This window comes from Bombyx mori, chromosome 16 (assembly GCF_030269925.1).
Source record: "Bombyx mori chromosome 16, ASM3026992v2".
In the NCBI taxonomy this organism is placed as follows: Eukaryota; Metazoa; Arthropoda; class Insecta; order Lepidoptera; family Bombycidae; genus Bombyx; species Bombyx mori.
Genome location: NC_085122.1, coordinates 11,623,085 through 11,635,322, shown reverse-complemented (window position 1 = coordinate 11,635,322; position 12,238 = coordinate 11,623,085). Strand labels below are relative to the sequence as shown.

At 35.5% G+C, this 12,238-nt stretch overlaps 2 protein-coding genes across 2 annotated transcripts; one reads left to right on the top strand and one right to left on the bottom strand.

Annotated features, from left to right (window-relative positions):
• The first annotated feature begins 374 nt into the window (after nucleotides 1-374).
• On the top strand, nucleotides 375-3,978 carry LOC101744738 (uncharacterized). Its single transcript, XM_004922690.5, has 2 exons — nucleotides 375-846; nucleotides 2,654-3,978. Exons 1-2 carry the CDS (start codon nucleotides 671-673, stop codon nucleotides 3,921-3,923), a joined length of 1,446 nt encoding a protein of 481 aa, XP_004922747.1. The 5' UTR covers nucleotides 375-670; the 3' UTR covers nucleotides 3,924-3,978.
• Nucleotides 3,979-6,927: 2,949 nt separating this feature from the next.
• LOC101744884 (histone deacetylase 3) lies at nucleotides 6,928-11,574 on the bottom strand. Its single transcript, XM_012697024.4, has 7 exons — nucleotides 11,009-11,574; nucleotides 10,037-10,225; nucleotides 9,545-9,819; nucleotides 9,001-9,188; nucleotides 8,433-8,573; nucleotides 7,945-8,063; nucleotides 6,928-7,487 (listed from the first exon to the last, which is right to left on the bottom strand). Exons 1-7 carry the CDS (start codon nucleotides 11,247-11,249, stop codon nucleotides 7,327-7,329), a joined length of 1,314 nt encoding a protein of 437 aa, XP_012552478.1. The 5' UTR covers nucleotides 11,250-11,574; the 3' UTR covers nucleotides 6,928-7,326.
• Nucleotides 11,575-12,238: the final 664 nt, after the last annotated feature.

Genomic DNA, 12,238 nt, shown 5'->3' with positions numbered 1-12,238 from the left:
GAGAGGCTATGTAAATTGTGTGTGAGTGTTTCTTCGGATTTAAATGTGTACGGTGTTAACGGTTGTTTATTAACTTTTTAGTATCTGTGAAAGTGCAAAAATCTAGAAATTTTAAACAAAGCCACTGAACGTAGGTTCACGTGATCTTCTAAAAAATCTCAGTAATCAACGACCACTTTACTGAGTCTATAATATTTCATCCTTTCATGTCATCTCGTTTAATTTAATTTCACTTCAATTGATTAGTAATGTATCAAATGAATAAACTTTATCATTTCGCTCCATATCAATTCTCCTAAAACACAAATTATTATTATTTATTTAAAAGATTTTTATTAAAGATTAGGCCGTAGGGTGCGATACCTTCGCCTTTCCTGTTGAGAATTTTTTTTTTTTAAGTTGAGATATTTACTGAAAAGTGACAACCGTACGTACCTACAGCAAAACAGAAAAAACATTGATTAGCTACTTAAGTCAGTTCAGTGACATTTTTGTGACCATTGCATAAAAATGTGATACGTACTTACTACGCAGTAGTGAGCACAGTAGGTTTTAGAAAGGACAAAAATACTATTATTAATAATAATATGTAAAATGTCACAAAAATAATGTATAAAAGTACACTTTTACATATTGAAATTAACATAACCAACTAGAATTATTTTAACAAATGTCGCCCCCTAAACAACCACAAAGATTATTTCAATTAAGCATTAAAAGTTGTTTAAATGTAATTAATTACGCTTGTTACGTTATCGAAAAAAGTTGTTCAGAGGGAGAGTTCGATGAGTGTGAAAAAAAAGTATATTCATTGAAATGCCACCTGATGACTGTTTTACCATGCAGGTAAAAACTTTTAACCTTAATTCATGGCATTACACATCGTTATTACATTTGCCTTCTGTTCATTTCTTTTAAGCTTCAACCGACCACCACTGACACTTGAGGAATATGTTCATAAAAATGCATTTTAAAAGACTGACCATTTGAACTAGTCAAGTGCTGTAGACTGTCATGTTATTAATGGTTTTAAATTTATGAGTTGCCTGCTCTCATCATTCGTGATCACTATGACCATAATAATGCATCCATCTATTCACATTTTGGGATCATTAATACCAAAATATCACAATTTTTACAAAATAATGCAATGATGACGATTCTGTTTTCATAGATGTCTATAACGAACTTCAATCAGAACCATCCATAAAGGAGTAAATCAGCTATAAAAACCATCTCAAAACAAATTTGCCTGAACATAAACAGATCCACCTCACATAAAATGCAGTGCCATCCATCGCACCTATAAATCTGTATTTTTGCTGCCAATTTTTAGCAATACCAATAAAGCGATATAGACTTCAAACCAGATATTTCAATTGCACAAAAACTTAAGTGAATTGAGTCGTCTATTATCAAAGGTGGCAATCTGTGAATTTGGACAAAAAAAAATTATTGATATGTCAATACAGATTTATTTGAATATAATCGTCTCCTTCAAAGAATACGGTTCAAAACCTGCATTAAATAAAGGTTAATAGTTAACCTGTTATTTATCTAAGATGTCGTTCCGAAGAGTTTTGTGACTGCCAATGGAATACAAAGTCAATAATTCGTTTTTCTGATTTACCAATCATTGTCCAAAAGTCAGATTGCCGCCTTTGATAATAGTCGACTCAATTATGAGTTTTGATTTAGATTCTCCTTATTTATATACTCATATAATACAAGTCTTACAAAAGCATTACCTGTAAATCAATAAGATGATATCTATAATAATAATATAATTAAATCTTTACACTCATGTCCCAAGTTGGCAATTGCCCTTCACACTACCCTTCATACTGTCCCGTAAGTGCTTAAATATGACTGATTGATGGTGATTGAGTACAAACTCATTCAAACTTTTTAAGTTGTACTGGACAACAAATTGTGGAATTTGTTGTTTGTTGACAAATAACAACAGGGTCAATGCCCAGCCAAATTCAGTATCACTATTAAAACTAGTATTTTGGAGAAAACACAAACATAGACCAGTTTTTGTCTCTGGAACCTGTGACTTGGAGTGACCTACGACTAGTAATTTTACACTAGTAATATTCAAGTATGATCAAAATATTTCAGTATGATAATAGATAAGGTTTGGGCAGATAACTCAGCAGTAGGCAGAGGATTAGCTATGCCCCTGGTATTTCTCACATGAGAGACGGCAATCGTCCACCATCTCATGGGCTGTATACTCGGCCGCCCCATAAAAAAACTTGATGTAAGCATAATATTGATCTGCCTGTGTCAACAAAAAATACCCAATTTAAATTAATAGTATTATAATTCAGTTAACGCTTAAGATGAGCTACACTAACTGGTGATAGGACCTCTTGAGTCATCACGGATAGGTACCACCGCCCTGGCTATTTCTGCTGTGAAGCAGTAATGCGTTTCGGTTTAAAAAGTGGGGCAGCCGTTGTAACTATACTTGAGGTCTTAGAACTTATATCTCAAGGTGGGTGGCGCATTTACGTTGTAGATGTCCATGGGCTCCAGTTACCACTTAACACCAGGTGGGCTGTGAGCTCGACCACCCAACTAAGAAATAAAAAAATAAAAAAGCACATACTCAGCTATTTAATTAATATCAATTACATTGTTCCAGGTTATTCGATGTCCTCTGTTCAGAACGAACATGCTGCCAGTACCGTGGCGATCCTCGTATTCAGCTCCACGTGTTGACGCATCCCAACATGACAGTCTTCCGCAAATGCGATCTCGATAACTCAATACCCCAACCATTCTGGATCGAAACTCTCTCGAAATTCAGTCGTCTTGTCGTTCTCGACCTCAAATTCATATGCACAGACGAAATACTCAACGTAGTGGGCCTGAATTGTCTCCTTCTCGAGGAACTAAACATAGTCTCGAAAGTTGATATATACAAATCTCTTTTTAATGCATCTGTATTGATCAGAAATGTGTCTGATGCTGGTTTATACTCGATTGCGCCATTGAAACTTTTACGTATTCTAGCGATGGACCCGCCACGGAACGAACGAGCCAACCGCGTCGGCCGTTGCGTCTCTCAAGCCGGCATCATCATGTTGATAAACGAATTACCGCGTTTAGAAGAACTGAGAATCGAATCCTGCGATATCGGTTCCACCTTAATCGGCACTGTCATGGAAATAGGTCCTTTGAGTCTTCAGAAAGTCAACTGTCATTACGCTTCAGCTGACGGTATTCGAAAACTAATAAACATATGTCCGTGCTTACGCGAATTATCGATCACGCACTTGTCCGAGCATAACAAAGACGCTATATTGGAGCAGATTTCAACCAGTGAACTAAGACTGAATAGGTTAAATTTATCTTTCTTCTCATACTCGGAGTCAATGCAGAAACTCTTACTATTCAAGGGCTGTTATTTGACTCATTTCTCTCTGTGGGAAATCGAAAACTCCTTGACTTTGGACGCGATTTTATCGATAGGACTATGTTGCACGAATTTGAACTCTCTCTATTTAATGAGTCAATCTAAAAGCTTGGAGGTGCCGAGATATTTCCAGCGACCAAATAATATCTTTAACAATTTACAGCACCTAACAATAGGCAACGATACATTTAGTATTGAACAGATTTTAACTTTTTTCCTTAATTGTACGAGCAATCTGCAAACGTTGGTACTGAAATACCAAACTAAAGTCAACATTGATAATACTTTGTCTAGCTTACTGCGTAAAGGATGTTTCAAAAACATCGACAATCTCTGGTTAGACTGCACTTTGGAGGTTTCAAAAAACGTTGTAAAAGAAATAATACAAAGTTGTGACAAACTACAAATGTTGACTGTAGATCTAAATGAGGACACAAGCGACTTTCATAGGTACATCAGCGATAATAATTTGGATCTAAAACTAGGTAGTTATTAGGATTAATTACTGTATGTACTGTATTTATTTTAACAATAAAATATTTTACTATTGACATTGTTTTTGTTCTTCTGTTAACTTTTCAAATCCTGACAATATGGCATGTTTCAGATTGTAGAATACTACCAAAATCCCTACTCTTATGTTAAAAAATTATATTCTAAAACCACAACAATTATACTTAATTAACAGAAACTAGTGAAATCCGGTCACCCCAATCTGTTCATCGCTAAGTTTATCAATTATCTTTTTTTTTTTCATTTATCATTCTTGCAACTGTTAGCGTGCTACTTACCGTTCGTCAATCGTACCGTGATACAAAACCTGTTCCTAAATGCCAAAAACTATTAAGATTAATCAATCACAGACCGAGTAAACTGGAAGTAGAAACGAAACCTTATGAATCATTCTATCTCACTCTCACACAGGTCATATGTTTGTCTCTTTCGTTTCATCGAGATTCAAATCAAATCGACGCCAATGTACTTTTACTTCAAAAACATAGGTAGGTACCACATCAAAAACTTTCAAGTGCCCTCTTTTATGCCAATAAAAATAGGAACATTAAATTTGTGCTAACACCGATAAGTTGATATAAAAGCAATAATTGAAACAGGATTATAAAAAGCATGTACGTAATTATAACATCAAGAACATTAATTATTAACACGTAAACATTAGATGTAAAACATCATTAAACAACATTACCTACTTTTTTTCATAAACATTTGCGTTCACAAATTCAAATAATCTACCTACTTTATCGTAAATACTATCAAACAATACTTATTGAATGACTGGAAATGTGTGCTGAGAATAACCATTAAAAGAAAATAATATTAATTATTATGCAACAAAGTAAATGTACGTAAATAACATGCTAAACTATTAATTTGACTGATGACTGTCATTGTGATTTCATGATTTGGCATAGATAATTTATGCAAAGGAATTAAAACTTCATACAGCGCACCAACGTAAGGTAATTTTTGTTTTTCCCTACCTAAACTGGTAGCCTTGAGACTATGCCCGCTTAACGGAGCGCGTATGTGAGCTCACGAGGCTCTACAGAGGACGTTCCTAACACTAGCCTTAGCAAGAGCAGTGCGTCGCAGAATCTACTACCGGATCGGAAGCGCCAGCCACTGAGAAGATCTGACGAGAAACTCAGTAGGCTGGTTTACTCGCTGAACCCTTCGTCGCAAGCGACAGGTTCGACGAGAACGGTGACTGGTACTTGAGGTACCAAAAAGCACCATTAGTTTACCATTCGGTCCGCTGGATCAGTGTGCTTAGAGCGAGCTTTTTATCGTTCTCGATAGCGTAAAAGTTAGCTCATATTTGTATGGAATGGGATCGTTTGCCTACGTTTGTCGCTAGGGGCGCTAGGGGCGCCAACTGCATATAAAATTGGGTTAACTTTTACGCTATCGAGAACGTTAAAAAACTCGCACTAAGCACACGGGTATGCGCAAGGTAATCGTGACGTAATGTTGCGTTTAAATGCTGCATGAAAAAAAACCATGTCATCGTGCATCAACAATCTGATTAATTGAAAATCAAATGTTCATCACTACATAGTATAAAACAAAGTCGCTTTCTCTGTCCCTATATTCCTATGTATGCTTAAATCTTTAAAAGTATGCAACGGATTTTGATGCGGTTTTTTTAATAGATAGAGTGATTGAAGAGGAAGGTTTATATGTATAACATCCATTAAATAGTGGAGAAATCAATAATAAATTACAGTTTCCGAAACGAAGCGAGGGCGGGTCGCTAGTAAACTATAATATATTTTGAATACTATGTAGGTGTTTCATAAGCTAACTTTGTTAATAATATAGATAATTTACATAAAAACCATTTTGACTACAAGTTTATTTTGAATGTTAATCATTTTTAATTAATTACGAGTAAAGCTAATGAAATGGACTAAAAATTATCAAAATACTTGACCTTGTTGAGTGTGAGAATAAATCGACTCTTTATATACGCGTATAAAGCGCGGTACGTCGGAATACCAACTATTGCGCAATTTGATTAAAGGTATTAGGTATCGGCCTATATGGAAGTGTTTAAGCGCGCTCTATCAATGAAAAAATATTTTGCTGTGAATTTAGGATTGATTTTTGTATTTTTTTTAAGTAAAAATTTTGTATGTGGTACTGATTTTTCAAAAATCCTTTCCCGATTTCTGCAAAATATGTGAAAATAACCTCAACACTAAAAGAGTTACAGAACTTTTAATAAATAACCGGTTGGTATAAATAATAGCAAATTATACACTAAAGTTTAAGTTTGATATTAAAGATACATATATCGAGATCTACAGCTAATTACTAATGGACATTGATCTCTCTAATTCACAACACAGTACGATTCCTAATCACTATTATACTGGTGGTAGGACCTCTAGATTACTGGTGGTAGGACCTGTAGAGTCCGCACGGGTAGGTACCACCGCCCTGCCTATTTCTGCGGTGAAGCAATAATGCGTTTCGGTTTGAAGGATGGGGCAGCCGTTGTAACCACTTACCACCACACACTACTATAGAACTTATATCTCAAGGTGGATGGCGCATTTAAGTTGTAGAGATCTATGGGCTCCAGTAACCATTTAACACCAGGTGGGCTGTGAGCTCGTCCACCCATCTAAGCTATAAAAAAAATTAAAATAATAATAATTAATTTCTAAACAAACTGAGCTAATTCATTGACTGCTCGATTCAAAGATGTTGTCAGCCTGCAGTGTCTATAAAATTACAACACATATATACATTATTCTAATTGGAAATCTTGCTTCAAAACTTCATTCTGTTATTAAAACGTGAAGTGAGATAGAAATAAACTAATATGTGGTACTGGTAGTAGGACCTCTTATGAGCCTGCACGGGTAGGTACCACCAACCTGCCTATTTCTGCTGTGAAGCAATGATGTTCTGTTAACTACTTAATACCAGGAGGAACCTAAATTCACCCACCCACCCATCTAAGCTATAAAAAAGAAAGTTAAAACTTATATTTATCATAATAACATACATTGAAATCATACAACATCCAAAATTTTCACTCTATACTGTTAAAGCCGTTGTAATATTACGTAGTATTACTCTATTTAATATATTCACAATAAAATTAATACCAATATTGCCATGATTGTTTGATGTGGAATGTAATTTGTTTCTAGTGTTACGGTAAAGAAGCCATACCCACTGCAATCAAAAAAACACTGGCACTATAATGTTTTTTTTTTTACACTTAACAGACCTAACACAAACACTTTATTAACGTTTTCAAATCACTGTCTACCTCCGGTGCCTTAGTCTGCTAGAGCTAAAATGCTCATTCTGTACTTCTTGTGCACATGTCATATAGCGAGGGGATCCGGAGGCAGTTCTATTTGCTATGGATCCTTAATCTCTGGTGGCAACTCCTTATCGTTATCTTTCTCGTCTTCGTAAAACTCGTTTTTGGGCTCCACCATTTTGTCAGCATCGTCCTGACTGATACGAACGTCAGGATCGGGTTCGTCCTTGATTCGGTAATCTTCAGGGAAGAAGTCACCTGGAAAATTAAGGTTTTTAACTTAAAACTACAAACAAGAAGGGGTGATTATAGAAAGGCAGACTTAATAGATTTTGAATGTTACTAACTGCAAGCACCGTATAGAGGGTCGAGCTGCTAGAAGTGGATGCGAATGGCGTTAATTAAGACATCTTATAGGAAGGCCTATATCCAACAGTGGACATACAGGTTGATGATGATCATGACCTTCAAACTGGTCATTGACTTGGAACTAGATCGGTGAGGTTATCTTTCAGGAATAGATCTGTATATATACCTATACAATCCGGACCCTCTGTTAATTATTAATTATTTTGACGTTTATAATGTCTATGATGTTTTGCTCTATGACTTTTCTAAGTAATACAGAAAGTGTTTTTTTCGTTACGTTACTCAATATTTAGATGACCTGTGGCAAATATTTGTCAACTGCTTGTGTTAAGTATAACATGAATACCTGGTATATGAGTCATTTGTACTGCGGGCGAGTGTTGACACATCTTCAGATTATCGCATACATATTTGGTTATAGCTTCTAAATAAGCTTTGCTATTGGCATTGTTTGTGCTTTCAGGCCTGGAAAGTTAATATAGTAAATTATATTATGGATTAAACACTCCGTGCTACTCTGTTCAGATACATTTGCTGGGCCTGTTACAATTTCACATAAATATAAGAAAGATTGCCTAATATTACGTCAATTTGTGTTGGCAATAATTACTATAATGCAAACAAAATGCTATTTTTGTAATAGAGACAGCAATCTTCTTTCTTCAAATAGATGGCAATATACATTGACTTATATGAGATTTAGTAACCACTTAATTCTGTGTGGAATATGATGGTATTTTAGCCACACAGTGCAATAATGATAATGACCTTGAAAGTTTTCTAGGATAGGTTAATTGCAGATGCTCATTATATACAATAGATTTAGTGCCAAACCTGCTGATCTCTGGATGCAACTGAAGATCTGGTGCAAAGAACTCTAAGTACTCATTATATGGAAGCTCATTGGAGATCTGTTCGTCCACAAGAAGTGAGGTCTCGTAAGTCCAGCAGCGAGCTACATTTCTCAAGGTATATCTGCAAGTTCAAATCATTTCATTCATTTTAATGTTATCATGTTGTTTAATGTTATCAGTTCATTTTAATGATTAAGAGATAAAAAGGGGTGAAGCTCTGATATTTTTTATTAATTATTACTGGTGGTAGGACCTCTTGTGAGTCCGCACGGGTAGGTACCACCGCCCCGCCTATTTCTGCCGTGAAGCAGTAATGCGTTTCGGTTTGAAGGGTGGGGCAGCCTTTGTAACTATACTTGATATCTTAGAGCTTATATCTCAAGGCGGATGGCGCATTTACGCTGTAGATGTCTATGGGCTCCAGTAACCATTTAACACCAGGTGGGCTGTGAGCACATCCACCAATAAACAATAAAAAAAAAATTACTTATCATGTCAATAACAATTTATGAACATTTAGTTATCATTAAATAATAAAGAATACTCACCCTCCTCCGCCCACCACCAGGGTTGGCACATTTAAGTTTTTAACGAAATTCACACACTCGCCATGACCTCTAGTTGAGAGTGAGAAGCATCCAAGCCTATCGCCAGCCAGCGAGTCAGCACCGCACTGCAGTACTATCGCTGTAGGTTGATACCACTCCATCACATAGGAGATCACTGGTTTAAATACCTTTATTCAATTAAAAGAATGATCTATATTATACAGAAGACACTATACAGAAGAAAATCAAATTCGCAAAATTATAATTTGCGTAATTACTGGTGGTAAGACGTATTGTGAGTCTGTACGGGTAGGTACCCCCACCCTGCCTATTTCTGCCGTGAAGCATTTCGGTCGGAAGGATGGGGCAGCCGTTATAAGGTCATTATTTATGTTGTATGGGCTCCAGTAACCACTTAACACCAGGTAGGCCGTGAGCTGGTCCATCCATATACACAATAAAAAAAAAGATGAAAACTATTATAAATACTGTTGATTAAAAAAAAACATTCTATTAATTAAGATAATAAATCATCCAAACTGACCTGTATGTAGCTTTGATCATCTATGCCTTCTTTCAGTGGTACATTTACCGAATAATATCGTCCACTCTCTGCACCAATTTCATACATATCTCCCGTTCCAGGGAAGAAATAGTTCCCATACTTGTGGAAACTAACCGTCATGACTCGGTCAGTGAGGTAAAAAGCTTCTTGAACCCCATCTCCATGGTGAACATCAATATCTATGTACAGAACCCTTGGATGATATTTTAGGAGCTCTAAAATTGCTATTACTATATCATTGACGTAGCAAAATCCTGGAAAAAAAACAACCTTTCTGTTACATCTTAACAAGTGAATTAATCTATTTAATATTGAAAACAAGATCACCACTTATTAAGCTTAACTTGTTACATAAGGTTATAAAAAAATCACATTATGTGTTCAGTTTTGCATAAAAATACCAAATTTCATTTTGAAATAATTAAAATTGAGGTTCATATACCCTAAGTAATTTAAACATTTAATAATCACCGGAAGGTTCAAATTTCTTTGCATGATGCAAGCCCCCAGACCAGTTGATGGCAATGTCACAAGTGTTATTATTTAGCTTCATAGCACCTTCCAATGAAGCTCCAGTGTACATTGAGCAGAAATCGAAAAGACCTTCGAATACTGGACAGTCGTCTCCAACATTATAGTGCAAAAGATCTTTTGAGTAACCTATAATAGGAAATAAAGGGTCATAACTCTAAATTGATGGACGAGCCCAAAAGCCTCATCCTGGTTGTGGCCAATTGTGCTCCAATAATTAAGAGCCAATAAATATCACAATTTGAATAGCAGTGTGGCGGTACCCATCATACAACAGAAGATATTTGACAGATGCCTGAATCTCGCTTACAACATTTTCAAAATAAACTTGCATGTATACAAGTTCCGGACAACAACATTTGGAACGTCGGTCTACCAAGTAATATCACGTCGGGGTCACCAGTATGGAGGGATATACGACAAAGGGAAATTCTTCCACTGAGTGGGTAATGTATGATGGCTACCACCACAACACCACCCTTAAACCCTAGTCTACTTAAAATCTGGTTGGTTAAACTGTACTGCCATTTAAACTAAACTACACCAAATCTTTGTAGCAAGGTGTTATTTTAGTATTTTAGAATAATCTCACAAACTGTATATATCTTCAAAACTAATTTACCTAATTTACACAAAACTCAAAAGTGGCAGTGGCAGTTTACTTCAAATTAAAAACTTCATATACATATTTCGTATGAATATTTGATAGAAATAAGAAAGTGCTTCCCCAGGAGAGCAATCCTCTGGAACATGGGCAACCTAACAAATACTTCTGCATATGCATTTTCAGCACAACCACAACTCAGACAAAAGTGTCTAAGAAGATATAATATTTAGAAATGACAGTGTAAATTAGTCCAATATGTTGCATTCTTATTTCAATCATTCCGGGGGCACATTGAAACAACTCACTCTGTATATTTTGAGGAGTTACATTTTGCAGAAACTCTATGTAGTCCTCGCTGTGGAAACGGCACATATCGTGAGCGCTGGCCCTATACGGCTTATATATCTGCATTTTCTTATGAAGACCATACTTCAACACGAGACAATGCGTCACAGCCAGCCTGTGTGGTTTCATTGGATGCCCTGGACCGTAGTGGAAATTACCCACGTCCGGATTATAGAAATACGCTACCCTTTGTTGAGTCATAGTGGATAAACAAATACGAATTCTTTCAACACAAAAATAATACTCAAAATGACAACTATCACTATTAAACGCTTCGTTAACTGGACGTCGCCGAGCATGATTTATGCTGCCGCTTCATAATGCGTTAACAATGATGCAAAAGTCATCACTGCTTTAATTATAATTAACTATCGAGAACTGCTTTTTGGAAATCTAATAATACTAATGATATTAGTACTTTTTGTGTTAAAAGGTATGTTTTTATTTATGAATAATTTTTGATTCTTCCTTGTAAATTGTGAAATGTGACACAATTTGTAATCATTTCAGTTTTGGCATATTTTTTTCGTCATTTCTAGTTCGATAGGCAAAAGGAACATAGAGGCCTATGTTATTAACTTTAAGATTGAAAGCATCTTTGTATATTTTTAATAATTTTATTTCTACTCTGGAAATGAGAAACTTACATTGATTAGATTATTACGCCACGTATATGTTAAACAAAGAGGAAATCTCAGCTTATTCATAATTCATAAGAGACGTCGCGTCGCGTCGTACTGAATCGAGAAACACGGCCAGATAAGTCATTCAAGAACTCTTATAAACAAGAATGTCAAGAATGTTTGAAAAACGCTATCGTTGGGTTGATGCACCACCTGCTTAGCTCGTGCAAATAAGGAAAAAGGAAAGAAGAAGACGGGAATACGATAAAAAATTCTTTCATCAGTTTGAGAGTGAAGTATAATTTACGTACAAAGTAAATTTTGAGCATGCTGAAACACGACTCGATGAACAGATGCAAAAAAAACTGTGCTTGTGAGTTGCTGCAAAGCTAAATTTAGTCGAAGTCGTAGAATTTCATTAGTAATTAAAGATTATTGATAAACAAAGTATCAAATTATCAAAATCTCATAGAAGCTGCAGACTTTTTGTCGTGAACATATGGTGTAAAGATGCATGAATTGTTTTATTTGATATATAATATCATTTTATTTTTCACACTACAGAAG